General features: G+C 40.1%; 1 protein-coding gene and 1 long non-coding RNA gene across 9 annotated transcripts in view; one reads left to right on the plus strand and one right to left on the minus strand.

The window, feature by feature from the left end:
- LOC105204096 overlaps nucleotides 1-24116 on the plus strand; it is a 272220-nt gene that overhangs the window by 214602 nt on the left and 33502 nt on the right. The window contains exon 1 of one of the 7 annotated variants that reach the window (XM_026138612.2): nucleotides 18554-19860. The exons of the other annotated variants lie outside the window; for them this stretch is intronic. Coding sequence (XP_025994397.2) covers nucleotides 19831-19860 — 30 coding nt within the window. The 5' untranslated portion in view covers nucleotides 18554-19830. Of the gene's footprint in view, nucleotides 1-18553; nucleotides 19861-24116 lie in introns of those variants that run through there. 7 annotated transcript variants of the gene reach the window in all.
- LOC105204094 overlaps nucleotides 1-24116 on the minus strand; it is a 135064-nt gene that overhangs the window by 74654 nt on the left and 36294 nt on the right. The gene's annotated exons all lie outside the window — the stretch shown is intronic.

Here is a 24116-nt window from a genome sequence, read left to right on the forward strand (position 1 = left end):
TTTCTGGAAACAGTCTCGAAGCCGAAAACCTCTCCCCCCCCTCTCCCTGCGCATATATTCAACCCTTAAAAGTGTCTGAATAGTGTCCTTATATTGTCCGAGAAAAGTGACGCTCAATGCGGATGACAGGAATGTACAAAAGACAGAAACAGATAATAGCAAGGTGTAAAAGACCATAGAATTTTTAATTAAATAAGAAGATTTGTATCATCTTTTATTTGAAAAATCAAAGAAGGAGAATAATGTATTATGTATACAAGTAGATTATATTATATATTTATATAGATGATACGCATTTATATCAATCTTGTAATGTTAATCTTTTAACGTTAATTATCAAAAGAGATTGAACATAAAAATTAAAGTTAGCACAGAAATTAATATGCTGTTGCACTGTGCATAAAGCAGAATAATTTGCGAGATAGATGGTGCATTCGAAAGAAGAAGAAAACGTGAGAAATGAGAAATTTAAATATTATGCATCTTGCATAATTCGAAGGCGCGTACAATTTTCCTTCGCTGAATGCAAATCACTACGGCATGGCAGCTACCGCACTTTCGGTAAAATACTTTTAATAAAAGACCTCAAGGGGGGGATACCGTAGGCGCCGATTTGCCCGCATCTTCTACGAAAAACTTTTAAAATTTATAGTCGAGTTTATAGACCTCTGTGTCTCTCTCTCTCTCTCTCCCACACACATACACATACACACTCCTTCCGTTCCGAAGAGAAGGAAAGCGGTTTCCGCTCGCGTAATATTCAATTACGCTGTCCGCCTTCTGGAAATCGTAATTGCTTTCGAAACTACTCGGAGTACCGCTTTACTCGTCGGGACGCTAGAATATCCTGGAAGGTCCCAAAGGAAGAAAGTGATTCCGTTGGCTCTTCCCAGGAGCTACTTCATCGCTCCTTCGTCGCTTCGAAATCTCGCGAAAGTTATAATGAAGAGATTTTTGCGTCAGGCGCGCTAGCGGCGCCGCGAGCGCTTAATTAACATTGTGTTTGCACCTGAAAACCCGACCGCGCATTTACTCGCGGAAATTATTAATGTCAGTCACCCGTCGATCAATCGGCGATCCGGCGAATAATCGCCGCCCCGTCCTCTCGAATCTGGCTTGGCTTTAAAATTATATTTGAGAATTAATTTACACTGCGCGGATGAAAAATACTGATGGAAATATTAAATATCTTTCGACGATCGAATAAAATAAAACCGCAGAACGTTGAAAATATTTTTTTCAATATCGATAGCCAACATTTTTGTTCTTTCACCAGCTGCTTTTGTGCGGGCGTATTTTTAGCGGAAATAAATATTTTACAAGAACGTACACACAGGTTTAGAGATAGAAATCGTGAAAAATAAAAAAAAATCGGCAGCGTTTTATTTTTACGTCATTTTTTTTCTGTTCATCGTGATTGTTGACTCAGCGTTTTTCCCTAAACCTTGCGCGAACTTCAAAAATTAATATTCCGAGGAGCCGAAGCGATATGGCTTCTTCTCGGATCAGAGGAAAACGCCGCGTGTTCCGAAGACGATCGAGGCGAAACGAAACTTCAGCGGAAACCCGGCGCGCAACTTGTTAGCAATTCCCTCCACGGTGAAATGTATTTCTATAGAAGTTAGACAAGCGTCGTTTACCCACCGGCGCACAAGGCGCGGATGACGGCGAGACAGAAGGGAAATTCCGTTCCCGAGGAGAAAAGCCACGTAACGTAGATTGTAGACGCCGAATAAATTAACGCCGTTACGGTTTGTCGAGAGAGATGTCTGTGGTGTATAATACGCGTAAAAGCCGATACCGTAAACGTGACAAGATTCGGTTTCGCGACTTTCCAGAAAAATTTCATAAAGTTAAATAATTGATAAAGTAAACGTAGTTTGGAAGTTTACAAAATTAGTGGTCTATAGAAATCATCTACATAAATTAACGCTTCGCAGACAACGCTGTCTGCGGAAAGCCGAGGATGTTTTGACTAATAAATACGCTAAAAGCTATCAACATTTAAAAACTAAAGGTTTATTCTTTTTTTTTTCTTTCTTAATCGACAACATTTTGGCCGCGAATGTTCGATTTCGATCCTTCTGAAATTAACTGGAAAGAGGAAACAATAAAAAATTTAATTTGTAATGATTTTTACAGTGAAAATTATAATATTACATTTTGCTGTAGGTTTAAACAAATAATTTTTTAACGAGTAAGTGAATCTAAATGAATTTTTGCACAAATATTTATTAAAGTTTTGTTAGTATATGTAAAATTTATTTAATTGGTAATGCTACTTCCCCATCCAATTTGTAAACAAGTATTGCAAAACGGGATTTTACACAAGAATCACGAATAAACAAAAAAAATAAATAATTTTTAAACTAATATTAGAATTCTATGAAATTTTTATATGTTTGGTAATGTTTTGAAACATGACCCATATATCTTTAAACGTTCCTCGAACTTGCGTGCAATAGCTTAAAGTAGGCAAACCGAGAGTTGTGTAGTTAGATATAAAATGGGTACTAAGAAATCTCGTGAAGAACCATTGCGTTGAATACGGTCGGCGAAAGTATCACGAAAGTGCAAGTATAAAAGAAAGGGTGGGAAGGAAGGGGAGACGATCGATGAAGGGCCGAAGGGAGAAGCAAGTTGAGGAGACGATGTCGACGATGACGGCATACGAGGCAGATGAGGAAAAGGTTATGGAGAGAGGGATGAGGATCTCGGCCGGCACTTTCCTCGAACAAAGTTGAGGTAAGGGCTGCGAGTGATGATGACTAATGTACGTGCGAGCAATTTACATCCCACTTTCCTCCTGCGAGATATCCTCCCGCGTCCTGGACCCTCCCGTTTCTAAAGGGGAGGGAAGGGGAGGGAGGGGTGTGGCGGTTTCTCTCCTTCGTCCCTTCGTCCCTACGTTAACGTTACGTCGCGTCGCCTCCTTGTCGGCGCCGTCGTCGACCTTCCTTCGCCCTATCCGCCCTTCTCTCAAAACCCTAAACCTCCGAAGTACCGAGCGCAACGTAACCCTCGTGTCGTGGGCTGTCTGTCGAGCAGCCATCAAGCCGACGTTTTGGCAAATTGCCTCTGTTTTTATCATGTGGGAATATTGCTGCGGCCGACATCCGGCTCGAAAACGTACGCGATCGAGATGACTTTCGCGGGATTAGAAAGAGAGCTCGTTACGGAGGTTTTTTTTCAATGTGCCGTTTAAGCGCTCTGCAAAACCTCGTGCCGTCGCTGCAAGAAACGTGTTTGATCCTCGTGACTGCCGTCGTAATTTGTGCCAGTAGCTTCTGACAGTCGCGTAGATAATAAAAAAAATAGATAATTATATTCGCCGATCGAAATTATAAATGAAAACGACTGAGCACAAAATGTTTGTTAGTCTACAATAGTAAAAAATAACGAAAAATAAATATTTGCTTTGCGAATAAAAGACAGGAAACATTAAGTAATCTATTTCATCTTATTATTCTCTAGGAATATAATTTTTTGAATTGATTAAAATTAAGATATTCTATAGAATGCGATAAATTTTTCTTGAGGCATAGAAAATTCGATAATGCAATTGATAATGCACTATTGTCGAGCATTGTAACTCGTAGTATTTTTTTTTACAACAGCATATTTTAACGTTTCTATATATAATAAAAAAGGAGCATTTAACCTTGCTTTTCGCTGTAGAAATTTATTAAGGATTTATTATAAGGTCTTATGTAACATGAGGTCTCGATCATTATTAGGGTATTATTACGGATCAGTATCCGTAAGAAAGATTTTCTTATTTTATAATCTAATGAGGTTCTAATCATTACTTATTAGGGATATCGTAAAAAAGCTTTCCTTATTCTTGTCTAATGAGACTCTTAAGGGATTTAATAAAGAAGCTTTAACTTCATAAATATTTATTTGAGTTAACTTATAAGAATCAGAAAAGAATTTATAAATGACCATCACGGGTAAAAAAATAAGCATTCGATAAGTCCTTTTTGTGTCTACTTTGTAGAACATAATGAGAACTTTTTATTTAAATCTCATTTCATAATGAAGTCTATATTGAATACTTAAAGTAGAAAGCAACGAAAATTCGATTCTTTCAATTTTCTTTTTTTTTTCCGTATAAGACCTTACGAATCTGTTACATGCTGTATAAGGCCCTAATTTATATTCAAGCCAACTAATCGGATGTTATGTTAATAGAATCTTACCAACATTTCTATACGAGTACATGTATACATACAGATTTTGCGACATCGTACCTAGAAGTCCTGCCGGAAGCGTTGTCACTTAAAAATTGCCGTGACTCGCGCGATTGCGGCTCTCGCGTTTTGCGGTTGCTTTCCGCTGCGCCGTATCTCGCGGACAAAAGTGCAAACGACGTCTATGTGTGGCGGCGGCGGCGACGGCGGCTCGGAGCATCTCTCTTGCTGCGTCTTTGCGGCGCGCCGCCAGTTGTGTTCCCGGTCTCGAATTTGCGTCTCAAAGGGAACCTAACGACTTTACTCGGGGCTCGAAAAACGCTGGTGCAAAGGCCGACGATTAGTTATGCAGATTCGTATCACACGCGCCGTTAGCATCGATTCATCGCATCGACGAGATCCGCACCCTCGCGCCACGCAACAACCGTTGAGACAACAAAGGATCTCCTTACGGTATAACGCTATCAAAACGCAGCGCGTGCAAGGGCAGTCCTCTCTTTCTCTTTCCCTCCCTGTTTCACGATTTACATTCTAATCGAGTACTCGCATATACGGATTTCACGGCGTCTCGCACTGTTTACATTTTAATTTCTCCTGTGAATTACGTTCATGTTGGGACAATAATTGCACTGGGTAGTAATTTCATTATTAATGCGGCGATGCAGTGAAATCAATTTGGTATCACAATTGGATAACCGAATGATTAATAAAAGATAACGAAGTGCAACTTAATGATTAAGAAAAATAACTATTTTCAGAAAGGAGAGCTTTGTAAAATTTTGTTGAACTACTTTGATGAGATGTTTCAGTAAAAATTACAGTAGACGAAAATTCTAGCTTAAAGGAAGATGATTCTTCATTTCGATAAATTACAAAAATGTAAATATTCTCTCTACTTTTATAACTTTCGAAGTATACACCTCATCTTTGTAACCGTACAGTGTACAGAGTGCCAATTTGGCTTTTGCATTTTCAATCGTTAATTAATTTTGTTATGAAATGTTAAAAAAATATATATTAAGTTGTCATAAAAAATACATTAAGTTTGTGTGAGGAATCCAATAGTGATATGCACATTGCACGAAAAAATTATTTTGATGATGAAAATCGAGATTTTTTAAAAAGAGGTTTTAAAGAAACAATGATAATTTGAAATTTTTGACGATATAAATTTGATCACTGTTTCCTTTCAAAGTTAATAATATAGTAATGTTAAAGTGCATTTTTAAAGAATTAGTCTCGTATAAATGATAATTCTTCAAATTAAATATCTATTGAATTTTAAAACGAGACATACATAAAGTTTTTGTGTAGGTATTAAAGATGTACAAATTTTTTCACGACTTTAGTAATATTATAAAAATTTGAAGTTTTAATTGATTACAAACCGTGCTGCGTACTTTAAGAGACTTATTAAGAAAATTGAATTTTCATTGATTCTTATTTTTTATTTTGCAGAGTCGATTCTGCCGGACGTCCACTTTTTATTTCTAACATATCTCTCCTACGTTATTTTTCATATTGGTTGACTAACGCACATTTCCGTAATGGAAAGTAATATCGTGTTACGCGGTTACGATTCCATTCCGAAATCACGGAGCCAACTCGGCAATCAATAATCCGTCCCGAGTTGAAACCCGATACGATCCAGGAACTATACCTTTCGTGTGCATCCGCCACACTTTCGAGACGGTCGCGGAACATTGATCACCGCGTTTTCCGAGGTGTAATGCGAATCCGAGCGCGACGATACATCAATACGCCGAGACGAGAGAGGAAGACAGAGAGAGAGAGAGAGAAAGAGCCCTCGGGGGCGGCCGAAGTAAATTCGAAGGCGTCAGGGATGAATGATAGAGGGTAGGCGAGGGCCGGCGGCGAAGGGTGCACGAAGGGCCATAAGAGAGGATGAGGAAAATCCTACCCTCCCGGATCTTACGGCGCCACGGCGCGACGCGACGCGTCGTGTCGCGTCGCGTCGCGACACGGCGTCGCAAACAACCTGGCGGTACGTTATCGCCATGAGGCTGCACGTTCGGCTCGATGGCATCGATCATTAATACCATGAAAAACAATCGCGAACGAGGCTGTCGTAATCCGGAGGCTCCCTTCGATCCGGGGGATGACTACGGGAAATTTTATTCCGGTGGGCTGTCATTCGCGGCGCCTTGAAAATAGACGTAAAATAATTTCAAGATTCGAAAATACTTTTTTATGTAAAGTTATAGATCACTAGATCAATAATAATACTCACAATATTCCTCTAGTTAGGATTTAATTTCTTTCAGAGAGAATCCACTCTTGTCATGAATTGCGCAATCTAGATCTTTTTTGGTACAATTTTTCATCATTCGAATATCAATTTTTATTAAATAAAAAATTTCAACATTTGAATTAAACAACTATTTGGTAATGTAGCAGCAATGTTAGAGAGTAATTGAAATTTTTTTAAATTTCTTGATAACCTAGAACAATAAAAGAATTTGAGCTAAGCTCAAAAAGACCCAGATTGTTTATGGAGTAAGCAAAAATATAATTGGCTCCGGTGGCTGAATATTTAAAAACGAAAAAGTCATTTTTAATCCAAGATTAGTTTATTGTTTGCAAAGAAAAGTTTCTGCGACGCGTGACACTTTTACAGAATTTTTCGTGCGATTCTCTTATTTTTAGAGAATGTATAGTCGTGAGCTAAAAGGTTGCAACACATTTTCTTCGATTGTTTTTGAAATGTAGACTTGCTCATCAAACGGCGAACGTCATTGGTTCTTACCTGTGGATCCAACCAATTAAGCATCAAACCATCTACCATCAAAGAAAATGTGTTGCAACCTTTTAGCTCGCGACTATATACGCGTGTATTTTTTTGTTCGAGAGAGAGAGAGAGAGAGAGAAAGAAATGGCGTTTAAAAACGCAAACAGTTATATTTTTGTTTTTAAATCCCCTGCTTTGTGTCGCGTACGGTTTTATTGTTCCCGCAGGGCTATCCTTCCGAATCACTCGCTAAGGCTAATTCGCGTTGGAAGGTAATCTCTGTTTACGGTGCGCGATTAATCTCCTATCGCTCACGCATATTTATTGCGGCGACGCGCACACGCACGCGTGCGTATTTGTGTATGCGGATGCCTGCGCGCGGAACGACACGCGGTTGCGGCCGCGAGATAGAATACGATCGGAAGGGTGGAAAAACACAGTGGCCGCGGTATTTTGCGAAAGGGTTGAATCGCGCGGGGACCGGAGCGAATATAGGCTCTGCCACTGTGCACACACTGTGTTTCATAAATTGCGGCACGGAGGAAACCGATATCATCCCTCCTCTCTCGCGGTTCTTTTTACAATAACCCAGGCGTATTATTTTAGTCGCGCGGAAACTCGCGGCGGAGTTTTACGCACCGTGGAGAAGAGAATGCGTTTGGTGCTTAATTAACTTTTAATTATCTCGAAAATGCTTAATAAACTTAATATACGGGAACGAAAATGAGTACCGTCGACAATACACTTCACCGTTTTATTAAAAAAAAAATTAAAGTCGAAGAATTATAAACACGTTTCAATAATATTTAAACGCAAAATATATATAAATATACCAATTTTTGATGTACGAATGTGTGTATTTAAACAATAATAAGTCGGCGTTCTTTAATTGATGCGTCCATTAAATCGTAGCGTCGATGGATCGGGGAATAACGCACTACCCGGTATATCCAACAGTGTCCGTACAGAGCCCTTTAATGGATTTCTACTATTTCACTTGCAGCGTCCGAACTGGTATTTAGCATGGGCCACGCGTATCCGATAATCGGGTGAAATTCATGCTCGTTGGATACTGTACAGACTCCGGTGTCGGTTCCAGCTATAATTCCTCGTTACGAAGCACGGTCGTCAGCTCATAACGGTGGAGAGACGACACGGGGATCGAGAGTAGGGGAGGGAGAGATAGCGGCGCCGACATCCCTCGCCATTCTACTTTCGAATACCGCGAGAAACTCGCCAGCTGCGCGAATTTTATTCCGCACGACTCGCGTCTTTTATAAAACGCGAAGGGTGCTCATAAATTTTTCATCGGCGCAGCTTAAACGTTTAACGTTGCCTATCTCCATATTTATCGATCTCGCCTTGCCGCGATACACGCAAATTAATTATCCCCGTCCCGAACTTGCGATCTTGCTCCATGAATGGTCCCAGGTAACTCGGTTTGTGCTAAGCGCTTGAAGCATGGGAAATGAATTTATTAAGATACTTATGATGTAATATAGATGCAAGTTGCTTTATCGTTAAAATTAGATGGGAAATTATCATTAATTTAACCCTTTCAGCATACCACAGATACACCTTTTGTATCTTTTTTTAAATTAAATTATGTAGTATTTATCAATATTTTGCTTATTTTCGATTATCTAAAGATTCTAAAGTTCAATTTTGATTCTCCAATGGTTACTTGATCAATATTGTTAACTTTTATTGTTATAAACGAATTAACACCCAACAAATGCTATTTTTTATATTAAATTTATTTGCACGTGAACTATTTTAAATAGACGTGTATTTTTTCAAATAAAATAGATACCCTAAGAAAAAAACAAAATACGATTTTTGCAGATTTTTTGGTAGTTTTAATTTTCAACCCTTTATAACACAAATTTGAAAATGTGTAAGTTTCTACGAATAATTGCAATTTTGTAATAATTTAAAAGGTTTTATGTGCAAAGGTTTTTCTGGTTGTTAATTTCAAATTTTTTATTAAAATTTTATATTTAAAATGGCGGATCAAATAATGATGAATTCAACAAGGTAGAACATTGTATTAAAATTATTTTTGAATCCTAATATAATTAAAATATGAATTTTTTATTAATATTTTTTTTGTAATCAGTGCACTCAAAAACTTATATTCCAAATTTGAACGCATTCATGCAAATAAATTGTATTTTCGAATATTTTGAATCCGCCATATTGAATCTACTATTTTGAATTTTAGAAAATAACAAATTTGAATTCAGCGGTCCCAAAATTCTAATAACATGCATTATAGTGAAGATTCATCCGCTCCCCGAATCGACTGAAAGGACTAAACGGAGAATTGTCCATGAATTATTTAATCATTTCTAAATACAAAATCTAAATTTTTTTTTAGCGAAAGATTTGCTCGGTCCCTCTTCGCGAATTTTTTATGTTCTACGTTACATGTAAATTTTACCTTGCAATGAACATCCTCTCCTAATTGTACAACACAATTTTTTATATCCATTAATTTTTATCAGCAAAAGTGTATCGACCATGAAAATCGATAAACCGCATTGATGTAATGATAAAGTCAACAATCCAACAATCGAGTCCATTCTATCTCTCTCATATTACGCGTTTCCCATTCACTTGTAACCGCGGTATTGCACTGTCCGAGCCGTTCTTACGCTCGAATCGAGCGACGATCTATTAATCACGGTAGCGGCATGCAAGGGCGAATCGTTATTGGCCGTCGCGCTACCGGCAGATCAAAGGACGCCGATGCGCAGCGAGCAAGGTCGAACGGGCGATACGTGAGCGGTTCACGTCTCGGCGACTCCTCCGGGCGACGATTAGCCGCGGATCGTCATGCGTTCATTACCGGAGGCCCCGTCCGTACGCACGAATAACGCGCTTGTCCGTTACAGAATCGGCGCGGTGGAGCGCGCACGCAATTTGCCCGAACTTCACGTGCAGATCGTCAGTCTGGGATCCACACAGAGTGTCGCTGAGTATCCTCAAGGAAAATCACAGCGAGCGCGCTTCTGGATCGATCTCGTCTCTATAGCAACAATGATCTCTAACAAGGAACGAAACCAAGTGTTTAATGAGCTTTTTAATGAGCTTTGGATGTGTTAGAATGTAGACAAAAAAATAAGAGACACGAATTTTTTATAAGCGCTGAGTCGCGCGTCAAAGGGGTGAAACAGCCCTTTTGGGGGAAAAAAAATTGATGTTTTTTTCTTTCCAATATCGTTGAAACTGCAAGAGATAGAACAAATTTCAAGCGTACACACTTTATAACAGTAATTAAAAAGAAATTTTTAACAAGTAATAAAAATTAAAAATTTTTTTTCTAATTACTGCTATAAAATAGTCTTAAAACCATTCAACTTTTATTTAAAATATTTTAGAACATTTTTTTCTATCTTTTATAGTTTAAAAGATATTCGATTAAAAAACCGATTTTATTCAAAAAAGTGTTTTTCAGTCTTTTAACACGTGACTCAGTCACTTAAAAAAATATGTATCTCTTATTTCTGTTTATATTTGAATAATTAAAACTCATTAAAATCAGAGGGGAACTTATGTTTCCTGGGGACTACAAAAGTATCCTGCGTTTCAAACGAAATCGTCGGAACTGTAATCTTGGACGTAATTCCACGAAGCAATTGTGTGCGTTTGATGGATGCGACAAATGAAAAGAAACACCCGACGGTTTCGAGTCGTCCCTCGCGGTTCACGAGACTGGGACATTAATCCGGGCAAGTCGTACGCACTCGAGTCGTAGTTCGGCAAACAAACCTCCCGTGAGGCTGTAAATCGTATCCCAGTAACCCATTCTGATCGCCTGAAACTAGAGACCTAAGCAATGACTAATGACTGAACCGAGTTGGGGCAAGCTAGTCCGATGTATCGCGGTTCACGTCAGACGGGGGGCTGATCGGCTACACAACTTTGCACTCTGATCCGTGGCCGTGTCGTTTTGACAATGGACCATCTTGCATAATTAAATGACTATTTGCACGATAATTTCGTGTCCCCGCCGATGCCGTGTATGCTGTTTGGAAGAGTAATAAAGGGGACAAAGTTGCGAGAGCCCCTAAATTATTACTTTTAGAAAGATGAAAGTAATATTCGCTTGCCTTGCATTCGCATTTCAATAAAATTACGTATTATTTAGATGACACGTTTTCCTTTTATATTTAATACATGTATTATTCCAGTGAAATTCATTTTTACTTTTTAGAATTTAATGAAAGTGTCACCAGCATTACTCAAATAAAATGTGTCGAAGCAAAGAGAGAGAGAGAGAGAGAGAAATATTTAAAAGCATTTAGGTGTTTAAAACTGCCCCTTTTATAAATGAATAATTTTAAACGTATTATAATTCTTCATTAATTCTCTTGAATATATCAATCCATCTAAGTTCTAAATATATTCACTAGGATTAATACTATTTATTAGTTTTTAATATTAAAAAAATATTTAAAAGTATTTAAACGTTTAAAACTGTCCCTTGTATAAGTGAATAATTTTAAACGTAGTATAATTCTTCATTAATTCTCTAGAATACATTAATCCATCTAAATTCTAAATATATTTACTAGGATTAATATCATATATTAGTTTTTAATTTTTAAAAAATATACATTTATAGATTTGTTAAGAAGAATTAATATTCCATAATATGTACTGTATCTTTACTTCCGCAGAGACACATGATTAACCCGAACTATAGTAACTACGATAATAACATAATTGCGAGATGCACATTGCACACTTCCCACGTTCATATCGCTACGACCCAAGGGAGTAGAGTGTAAGTAGCGCTGATTATAATTTAGAGACAATCGAGATACGCCATCGAATCGCGGAATTCCGGAGGATAACAGCCCATCCCGTCCCTCCCCTCCCCTCCCACCGCGGATAATGTCCGGATTGTGATGTCATAATGATGCGCGTATATACCTCGAGATTTTCAGCCGAGCCGCGCGATATCGCGCACCACACGACCTCCCACGATATTCCGGCTATCTCCGGATCGCATCCCGTCGCCCACATCGTCGTCACCCTCCCCGGGGGCTTGTGTTGCATGGCGGAAAGGTTTTTATCGGAGGGCGCACTCCGTGCCTCCCGGTCCCCCTTAATTAATGGCAAAACGCACGCGCGCAAAAATGCGCGCCGTTTCCGCCTGGCGAATTAGTCAGGGGAGTTCCACGGGACAAAGGACGAAAGGGCTCGCCGCTGCCCTCACTGACCCAATGTGAAGGACACGGATCCCGTTATTCACGATTGACCATTACTCTTCCACAGCAGGTGTCGACCGAACCGATAAAATCTTAACGGAACTGGGATCGCGATTATGCTTTACCTGTTGGGGCCGACGCGAACGTGACGTGAACATTATTATTTGAGAAGAAAAAACGAATGTGGAAAGGAAGGTTCGATTGTATCTGACAGAAAAGTTAAGCTTGAGAAATTCGCGCGTAAAAGTTTAGCAGAGCTTTTGAATGGCTGCTAGCGAATGTTTAGCAGAGCTTTCGAACGGCTGCTAGAATTCTTTCAGCTGATTAAATAATGATAATAATTATTTTAATAAATGAAAGTAAATATCAAATATTGAAGCTTGTCAACTAGCCGTCCCTTTTTTATCTCGCATTCGCCTAAATACAATGCGGGAAACGTAACGCGAGGCTCTTCAGCGTTATCATCACGTGCCGTTTCTTGTTCATATTCCGGTAGACGCTGAAAAGCTCGCGTCGAGCGTGTAAAAGCTCTCGACGAAGAGTCCTTCATGCGGAATATTAAATCAAGACTCAGCCTTCGTCTCTCTTTCTCCTCCACCATGCAGCCCTACCACCTTACCTTCGTCTTCTTCCACCCCCGTCGTTCTTCTCCTGCCAGACTCCGTATCTTTACACCATCGTCGTGTTCCGTTGCGAGACGTGAAAGCACGACGTCTCGCTTTGACATCGAGATACATACCGCGACGCGCTTGTGATATTTGACACGAAAGTCCGCGTATCGTTGCGAGTGCTTGTAAACCTCGGTGCGGCTTTGCCAGACCAACAGAGATGATATTGCTTGAGCATTCATTTCTTTAGGTAAATCTGGAATCTCTTCTCCAGAGATTAAGTTTAATGTAAACGAATCGTTGGGAGATAATTAAAAATTTTTAAGGTGAATCAGGAATATCTCTGGCAAGTTTCGAGTTTATGAGCAGATCGTTGAGGACTGAAGTCGGCAAATATTGTAAATTACTCGGTTCAGTATATTACGACAAGATTTTTCATTAATGTTATTTCACAAAATTAATTTAGCAGCAATTTAGGATTTTACATTTTTCATCGGCGCGCAATGAGAAAAACCGAATCGATGATGGATCTTTTTGTTAAAGCCTCGTCCGGACAGTCCGAAGTAGTGATTAAACGGTAGTTATGATCGAAACGGATCGTCGATTTTTCCGAGAAACAAATAAAAGCACTCGTATCCAGTATTCCCACCGTTTTCCCGCGGGAGGAGCAAATTATTCAAAAGGCCCATCCGCTTTTCTCTCCCGCGAGCGCTATAATGCGAGTGCCCGCTGCTTGTACATACACAGAGGGGGGCCTGTATTAGGGGGTTTGCGGCAGAGGATGTACCATAAGCACGCTGCATATGGGTATCGGAAACGCGCGTAGATCACGCAGGATTATTCGGACACCCCCGGCGATCCCTAAGCTCTGTTGGATGCATGCTAATTGCCGTGAAGGCACACATCCGTGTACGTCGTCTGTCTACAGGGTGTCTCGGCATTAATTATATCGACTTAATTAATGATCGATCACCGTTGTTCGTGCTTCGATTTCTCTTTCATTAGAATATCAAGGTTTCGGCGGAGTATAATTTCATTTGCAAACGACTGAAAATGAAACACTCGTTTAAAATTTAAGTAAGAACGTGTGTCCAACGAAACGTTTTTTTTTTTAACTTAGGTCTACAAAAGGACCCTTTGTTTGCGCGAAACTTTAATTCGACATTTATGAAAACGCTTTATAATGAACATCAGAAATCCCAATAAATAGTAAATAAATTGCAGTAACAGGAGAACATTTTAAATGAGATATGAAAAATTAATAAAATTAAAGATGAAATTTATTAAATTATATAATAGCTGAATTTTAGTGCTGATATTTCTTGTTTAATTTTATATTTTCAAATTCATGAAACTGCACGCGAAATAAATTTTTGCAGTTTGATGAATATATATATATATAAAATAACATAAGCAAGACTAACAGCTTATATATATATATATATATAAAATAACATAAGCAAGACTAACAGCTGTGACCGAGTAAGGCTCATCGTTAAATAGTAAGTTAGAATTATTGACAAGAATAAATCTTCAAATTTGTTGGATTGTTTCATTAATTGTAAAGATAGAATTAAATGTTCATATTATTTTTCTTAAATAAATTTGGTGGAGAGAATTTCGGAACACCATGTATATACATATGTAGTCTGCTATCTATGTACATACAAGGATGACATGGGCAACGTATATGTATGTAGGTGTTGTGTGTGTGTGTGTGTGTATGTGTGTGCTTAAAAAGGAAGGGGCGGTTAACAGGGGATGGCGAAATCCACCCCTATAGACATCCTTTCGAGAGCATCACGAAAATAGCGCAGTCCAAACACGCAACTACATACATACCCAACATAGAAGGTAATTGAGGCGAAGAAACACGGACGGGGTTCTGATTTTCTAATGCACGAGCTGAACTTTTCTAACTTTAATTTTTACCATTTCGATGAAGATATTTCTTGATCGTCAAACTCGAGATTTATTACGCTGAGCTAATAAATTGCAACGTGTAAAAGTATACATTGCTAAAAAAAAAAAAAATGTGAAGGTTAATCTATAAAAAATATAAATTGAGACTTTAAAGTAAAATAATTACGCGAAATGAAATGAAAAACTTTTGTTACCCCGTCGTTCGTTAAAATTGCACAGAGAGCTATGCGCGGCGCAGTTTTCACAAAAATATCAGCTATCTCTAAATACATAACGATTATTATTTTCAGAATCAAACAATCCGATTGTGAGTTTGTACGCGCAAAAACGTATGGGATAAAATTATTTTTCAACAGGCGATTTACTCAGCGAGAAAAATGCATCGATCACTACAGGCAGTATTAACGCAAACCCCCTTTGTGTATCGCACCACTTCCGCGCACATTAGAGCAATAATCCCTCATGTTTATGTATCCCGGGCCCTCGCATCCTTTAATGCCGCCCTATGAATTTCTTTTTTTTTCCAAAGCGTCGCGACGACGGTCGAATGTTTTTCGCATTACGTTAAAAATGAAAGTACGATCCTCAAAGGTGGATTCTCGCCGCGAATAAATCACCGCGCGGGGTCGACTCGCAATGAAGGTGGAGGCGGCCGCGGTGTTTCCCGTGAAATCAGCTTATGGGAATTTTCAGATGTTGAATTTGCGACGTGCAAAACTTTTCCGAGAGATGCTCTTTCCCTCATTGTCTCGCGTTTAGATGCGGCGACTCTAATCACTTTTAAAACGCCGTAAAGCGGATTAGTCGTAAAGGGATATTACAACCCAATCGAAGTTATGAATTCATTAGATGGGCGCATGGAGGTAAACGAGATTACGTGTAGTCGTAATTGGAGGCTGGCTGAAATCGCGTTAATTCCTTGTTGGCTCGTGTCGTCCTCGCAATCTCTGATCGCGATCTTTATGATCCAATAATATTTCTGCAGACATTACGAGGCTCAATTTAAATTTTCTTTTCATAGAAAAATTCAATAGAAATTCTTTACAGCTTCTTCCTCTTTTTTTGTAATATATATAATTTTTATTCTTCCGTACACGTAACCGTATATTTTCATAAAATATGGAAATAATATGAAATTTGAAGTGTCAAAGGTTGGATAAATAATTACGCTGGCGCGGTCATTAACATATCCGTTGTGTTGTAATTATACGCTGCCGGTCTCGTCGTAATTATTGAGCCAACCAAACTTAAACCGATGCCTGCTTTGGCCCCGGTCGTAACCGTAGCTCGCATGGAACAGCACACGGGGGTGCGATTTAATTAATTAGGGAAACGACGATTGCCCCACGACGACGAAAGGGTTGGTCGTCACCGGAATAGCGCTATCGATTTTTCTGCGCTTTTATACGACTTTTCTGTCCGTTTCCATGCAAAAACGAAGCATTACGAAAAATAATTATTTCTGCTAGAAAAATAATAATGGTAACGTTGAAACTGCACTTTCCCATTATACGCACCGGATTTATTTACTTTTTAGTTGCATTTAAGTAAATATCGATGCGAACGTATTTAATTTTTGGGAAATATTAAAAAAATATTTATATTCACGGAATTAAAAAAAATTCTTTGCAAGAAAAAAATCTCTTTGTGTTTATAGCATTGTTTGATAATGAAAAGCGAAAGTTCCACAGTTTAAATAACGCCACCCTCCCAGGCTTTTAAACCAGAGCAGCATTGATCGTTCAATTTCCCCCGGTATTGATATAAAACGTCCGTGCTAATAACGATCGTGACTCGCTATCGTGACTTGACATTCTCGTTTCGACTTTCCGCGAATCACTCGGTAAAGTGTATTAACAGGTTGCCAATATCGTCGAAAAGTCGTCGTCGATAAAAGGGGACGAGCGGCGATGGCGTTCGACATTGTGAGGCGAACAATTTAATATGCGCGACCGGGACGAAGAGATCCTGGGGATGTAGGCAGGTCCTTATCGAGGAGACCCTCCCGTTTCTACCGTCGGCATACCTTATCTGTCTTCTGGCAGTCACAAAGCCCAAGATCTCTCCCGTTTATTGGAAAGCTCTGCCATCGACTAACCGTAGGCGCGCGGGATGAAAGGCGCACCCCGCGAGCTCTCTCGCGGTATTATCGATACAGGGTCGTCCCGCAGTCGACCTACGGTATGTCGTCTGAATGTTGATGCCCGTCGGGGCAATTTGGTAGAAGCTCGGAATTTGCATGACATTCCGTTTTGAGCGATCGCTTCGAATACGATGTCTCGACGAGCCGAATAATTGAGAAGACTTCCGCGAAAAAATGAAAGGCAAGAAGTGGAAGAGAACGTTATGCGAATGCCGGATTTGTTTGGACAAAAATGACTGTTATGGAAACGCTATATTACGATTTTAAATTAGCGAGGTTTACATAAAAAAATTAGCTATTACATAAAAAATGTATTTAAAAATATATATATACATATTTTGTAATACTAATATAATAAAAAAATTTTTCAAGCTGATATACTAATATTATATTATATATTTAATATTACTTGGAAAGAACGGTTTTTTATTAAAATATCTAAAAATTTAGCTAAAGATAGGTCTGCAAAAATAATTTTGTCCGATTAATCAAAAATATATATGCCATAATAGTGCATGTATCAAAAAATACATACAATAGAAATTTTATGTCATGGTGTATATTCATACAAGTTTAAGTCTCATAAAGCATGATTAAAATAATTAAAAATGATGGGACCACAGTGAGGCAAAAACTTACGCATGATAGCGTACCAAGGTTGCATTAATTGCATTCCTGTGAATGCATTTTTACATACACAAACATTGTATATAAATCTTTTCATTAATGTACATAATTTTCATATTATAAAACATTGATGGGCCATTGTGTTTTAATACCACTCGGGCACGCCAAATGCTTCGCTTCGCTAGAGATCCCGTTGGCCACTTTGGTTTCTTTAAGCCTGGTTTATGAAACTTAAAATTGTATGAAAGCACAATGACATTGAATTTTTGAATATATTTAATTATTAAGGCGTATGCTTTAGAGTGCGTTAACATTTGTTGCACTTTAGGGTTTTATATATAAAATTTTTCTATAAAACAATTTCGTGATTAATGTTTGATCAAAAACTTGGTTAAGATCTAATATTTTTAATAATCTTAACGTATATTTTTTAAAAGATTTTTTAGAGTTTATAGATCCGAAAATACTTTTTTTAGGCCATTAAAATACTTATACAGGCCTCCCAAACTTGTTGCTAGAATGTCCAAATTTTTTACAGCGTCATACTTGAGCATCTCATAATTGTTTTGATGGTTCAACAAAATTATTTTCAGACCTCTATTTAACCAAATCTCTAGATATTTCAATAAAAATTTTCTTGTTCCACCTTTGCGCTTGCCTTGGGAAAAAAAGCGAATATGCAAGTTATAAGATAAATACACGCACGCGTGAGTCTGGCAATTATTTTCTGAAAACCTTAATTTGCAATTCGCAAAAAAATCTCATTTCTCGACTCTTGTTTCGCGCGCATCTTACACCGCGTCATCCGTTACGCGAGAATTTCGCAAGCGAAACACGTCCGTCTCGGCACGACGACGACGCGAATCAGCGCGCAAACGTGCAACCGGAAGTCCTCGTGTAAGCGAACGTGTATCGTGCACATGCGCGAGGTCGCGCTCACGAGGGTTGCAGTCGGAGTAGTGAGTCAGAGCCGACGAAGGGGATGAAGGGAGGAAGAAAGGTTACCACCACCGCCACCGACGCCACCGCTGCCGGCCGGTTAATCGACGACGACGACGACGACGGGTTCGTCAGTCGGTCGGAAAGCGTCGCGGCGCGACGTGGCTCTTCGTGCTCCTCTCGAAGACGACGACGACAACGACGACGACGATAACGACGTGGATCGCTTGCTGTCGCTCGGCATACTCGGCGGCGAACACGAGAATGCGAGTCGGCGACGCGCGATTCGGATGACGAAGGCCAAGCGTGCGGATGACATGTCCGGCGGCGAAGTGCGAAGCGGAAGTTGACGAGGACGAGAAGGACGAAGGTGGCAGACTCTCCTGGGGACAGGGACATGTTCCTCGACTCGCGGAGATGACCGAACGCTCGACGGTGTCTGCGTGACGGGTGGTTCTAGCGTCTTTCGCTCTCTCTCCTCTCTGACGTCGTCCTTGGTGCGAAGAAGTGCTTGATCGACGAGAAGCGTTGCCTTAGTCCTGCGGGGATACGAGCATACCCGCGGAATCCTCTACCTCGAAAATTCGTGATATATCTTTTGTACGTATCTTCTAAGAACTGCTTTGAGAGACCTAGATGTAAACGTGAGCCTAGGCAACTTGGCTGAACGAGCAAGCTTGGACGCTCGGTCGCAAACTTGATGGAACTGAACGATCTTCGCGAGTCAGTTAGTTGCAAACCAACGGTCGAGCTTAGGGGAAACAGGAAAAGAATTACTCGGAAATATTTTTAATCGCCAGAGCGTCATTGTGAAACTCTGTTTGTCCCACGAGCTACAGAGTTACAATTAAGAGGCAGCTGCGCGACGATTTACTAACAGCTGCGACAACATCGCTCCAAGGGGTAGATTGTTAAACGGTTCGCGCTGTCGTCCGAGGTGCCGGAGTCGACTGTGGAAGACGCGGGGGTGGCAGAGACGCGGGAGGGTGGTGCGATAGTCGATGGTAGTCGTGCCGGTCGAGAGAGCAGCTGCGACGGCAATAGTCGTAACACTAACGGCAGTTCCAGTAGTAGTACGTGCAGCGAGAGTGGTGTTGCCGGTGGCGGCGGCGGTGTTGGTGGTGGTGTCGTCGCTGGTGATAGTGGTAGTGACGGTGGTGGCGGTGGTAGTGGTGGTAGTAGTTGTATCGGTGAACTGTCGTGCAGGGGTGGCTCGCCGCGACTTATAATAAAGGGACCGGTGGAGGGCCCGGCGAGCAGCGGTAGCAGCAGCAGCAGCAGGGTGGCCGCGCGAGTGCACCCGAGTTGGGGAACGGGCGCGAGAGGGGTGGGCCCCTCTGCACCCTCAGGACCAGGGGGATGTCCCGCGGCCGACGGCGTGCCCGATCGCAACGTCGCCGTCGGCGCCACGACGCGGAATCCTCAGCCGATGGGCACCAATCTCACTAAGCAGAGCAGGGTGAGTTCTTCGTTTCCGAGGGTCGACACACGTACGTGGCGTTTTGAGGGGAGCCTCGTCGGTGCGTGCGCCGCGAATACAATCTGCGAGGGAAGCCCGGCGTTCTTTGGGAAGCGTGCGGAAATAGATGCGCGCGAATATTTTTAGGAATATCGAATTTGCACGAGGGTTATTTTGATCCTTGGTAATTTTCTGAGATTATTGTTAGTTTCGTCATTCTTCGACGTAACTTGAAACAATTTGCTTTTATATAACAGTAAAGTGTATATATTACAAGAAAAACGAAATTGAATTTTATTTTTCAGGAATATCGAGATATCTTTCCAAAATGCGCTTGCACAGGTATCCAAATACAATCTGACGTTTCCAGAATTTTATTTTATTAAATTAATTATATATTATATGTGGCATTGTTCAAATAAGTGTCTATTTCTGAAAGTTAACACGAAATAAGATGAATCTGAGTAATTTTCTAATAAAAATTTCCAAGTGATTCATTAAAAAGTTTACAAGATAATAACATGACATCAAGCCCAAGTATTATCGACGAATGTTTAATGCAAAATAAACAATCCTATCGATAGTAAGATAACCGAACGGCGCGGCGTCTATGCAGGAATGAATAATAGCGGCTTCAGAATAGAAGCGACACGGCGCCGATACGTTGAATGAACGGTACTGTGATACAAACACGTGGGTGATGAAAAAGGCAAACGAGAAAATTCACGGGCCATTAAAAACGCTCGCAGGTATCTGCCCGCAGATATCTGCGCTCGTGAGAGGCTGCCATTCACGGGGTTCTTTCGTTGCCGATGAATGAAGCATTCACGCACTCGCGCGCACTTTCGCCCGCGTTCGTGACCTTTGCGTTCTTTCGTCGATCGGCGCAAATCCGCGCTTTGTATATTTAGCTGCAGTTTCACCGCAAAAGCGAATAGTCACCATTATCCAACATAAAATAAACGTGGAAAAAATTGCCTCTAAATGCTAGCACAAGGTTTCGATGTGCAACTTTTATAACTTTGTTTGATTGATTAAAAAGAGCATTTTACACGGGACTTTTAACACCGAAGAGGACTCGAAATTGTGAATCGATTTGCGGTTTAAATTGTAACCTGAGTTTTATTTAAAAAAAACAATTAACTAAATAAGGTTATTAAAACTTGCACAACAAAACCTTATGCCAACTCTTAGAGGCAATTTTCCATATTTATTTTTCAATTTAATTAAATCAATCAGAACCTGTATTGATATTATTATTATAAAATAATAATATGTAAATTTTTTTCATAATAAAATCCTGCGTGCAATGGAGGAACATTAGATATTAGGAATTAAAATTTTAGAATCAGTTTCCTAAATGAATATTAAACATAACTTTATACTGTAAGAACAATATTATTTTTCTTACAAAGTAATCTTTTCCATGAAAATTTAACCAATTACGTCGTTAATTAAAATTGTGTTTCAATGATTTGATTCGATTTGGTACCAGAAAATCGTGATTCCCACATCCCTGCTATGAAATTCTGTAGCAATAGGGATAAAAAGTAACGAGTTACAATTTAAATAACATCGTTACTCGTTATCATTATTTTTTTATAATTTGATAATAATGTTACAATTTTTCACAGCAGTAATAAGGACAGAGTTAAAATAGTAACTTTTGACAATCAACTCCTAGCATAACGAGTCCAAATAACGCAAAACTTTTGCTCGTTACTTAACGAGTCAACTGCACTGAAAAAAGTTTTTTATGTTCAAGTGAATATATTTCAATATTACTTCCTCAATTTAAATAAATATTAGCATAAAATAATTTTATTTTTAAACTCAAAAAATGGTTTTCTTAAATCGAGGAAATAATGTTAAAATAAATTTTTAACATTAAAAACAATTTTTTAAGTTTAAAAATAAATTATTTTATTCTGATATTTATTTAAACAGAAAATTTTCTTCCTTCAGTGTAACGTTTTTCAATGAGTAATGCGTAATGACGAGTTGTTGCTGGCGTTACCATTACCGTTATAAAAAAATTGTAACGTCATTAACAAACCGTTATCGTAAAAAAGTAAAAATAACGGTAAAGTAACTACTTCCCATCCCTAGGAACAAGCTTTCATATATACTTTCAGTATCAAACTTCCTAATATAACTCCGGACGGCGAATATCCGTAACGTACGTCAAACGTATCGAGCGAACGAACTTTTCCAAGCGTTTTATTGACGTGCAACGAGTGCGCAGCGCATTATATTGCGCGATGTAACGCATTGACGGCACATAACATCTGCCGCGCATTGATAACTGCCAGTTCCATGTGACGGCCGGTGTGACACCGCGCTCGAAACGCGCTAGTTAACAACGAAGCTATACGTACCCCATGTCGCAACGACGCCGTACACGTTTCGCATTTAGGTCCAATTTTGTATTATTCATCAAGAAACCCGATGCTCGAACACGCGATCTTTTTATTCCGAATTTTGTACTTCACGAAAGAAAACAATGTATCGCGAAGGAGAGTGCTATTTCTAGCGTCGTTTCACCTCTTTTCCGCTTGATAAAAAGTCGCTTATCGCACAAGCGGCGGCGGCGGCGGCGGCGGCGATTGGTCAAAGCAAAATTTGTATAACTCGTACACGAGATACCTCGTGGTCACGACAGAAATTATTTACCCATTATCTGCGGCCCCATTTACCTTAGCAGCGTGACAAAATCAATAGCAAGACTCGCGGCTGCCGCTGCTCCGGTTGGTGGAACACTTTTAATGCTCAGACTAAACAGAGAAATTCCGCGGTAAAACTGCCGCGGAGTAACGATTGCGCTGTAGCTATATTCCCGCGCGAGCGGGATCAAGAGGCTGCCCGCAGTGTTATTGTACGCTACATAGCCCGTTTTCTCTTTCTCTCCGCATCTTCGCGCGCGCGAGATCCGCCCTTCTGTTATTTCCTCGTAACTTCTCGCGGGCGGAGAGACGAGCCGCACGATTCTCGGAGGTGTGAAAGCAAGCCGGCCTGAAAGATTTATCGCGCGGCTCCTCCGTCGTGAGCGCGGAGAGAGTATCGGGGATCGCAGGCACGTGACCGAGCTATCAATCCGGCGAAGGAGCGAAAGGAGCGCTGCCGACAGAAACGCAGCTCCCCCCTCCCCCCCCCGTAAGTCGTAAGCCTCTCGTGGTCCTGCCTCTCTCTCTCTCTCTCTCTCTTCCCTCCTCTCTTGCACCTCGCTCGCCACGTGCTCGTCCCGAAAGCACACGGGCGCGGCAACGGCGGCGACTCGATCGACGCGTTCACGAGCCGACGATCTCGCTCGCGATGAATTATTAAGGCGCGACCGGATGATCCTCGGATGTCGCCGCCTCATTAATTATTTGCCGGCCTCGATGATGCGCAGAGCTCCCGCCGCCCCACCGCGTTGATTAGGCAGGACCTTCCTCGCGCATCTTTCCCGCTGCACGTGCACCGAATGAAGCTGCGCTGCGCACGTGCGCGTCCTCGCTGCAGGGGGATTATCCGGGCGCGCGCATACGCTTCTCCGTGGGGTGTCTTTGACGATCGTATCAGTTTTCTCGCGTTAAATACGATTCGATATTTTCGGTCGAAAACTCGGTGTCTCGCTACGTCGTGCGCGCGTAGAGCAACAAGATAGTACATGGAGAGAACAATTTTACTAAAAATTAAGCTGGATACTTTCTAAATCAGATTCGGTGTATTATTCACTGAAAGACTGTGAATGATAGCCTGATTTCGGAGTGCGGTATACTTATAACTATATCAATCAGTGATACACTGAGAGAAAGTTGATAAAATCAACCAAAGTTTAGTTAAATAGTAATCAAATAAATTTTATAGTTATAATTACTAAATATATAGTTGTAATATTCGACAAACAATTTGTAGCCTTAATCGAACAATTATTTTCGTACAACTAATTATAAAAAGTTTCGTTAAATCCTACTGAGTTTTTGGTACTAGTAACTACAAAATTCATTTGATCACTATTTAAGTAAACTTTGATTAATTTCACAAATGATTTCTCTCAGTGTACGTGAACTGCCTTTCAGTAATAATACACTGATTCCGATCAATGGTGTATATTCCCCTTTTAAGCGGAATCACTGAAAAACAGTGAATAATCACTGTAATGATCACAGTTATAAGTATAATTTTATAAATCAGTAAAATTGAACTGATTCAGATTTAGAAAGTACAGATTAGAAAATAATTTTATGTTGGACCATCAAAATTTTTATATAAGA

The sequence above is a fragment of the Solenopsis invicta genome, chromosome 6, assembly GCF_016802725.1.
Source record: "Solenopsis invicta isolate M01_SB chromosome 6, UNIL_Sinv_3.0, whole genome shotgun sequence".
Classification (NCBI taxonomy): Eukaryota; Metazoa; Arthropoda; class Insecta; order Hymenoptera; family Formicidae; genus Solenopsis; species Solenopsis invicta.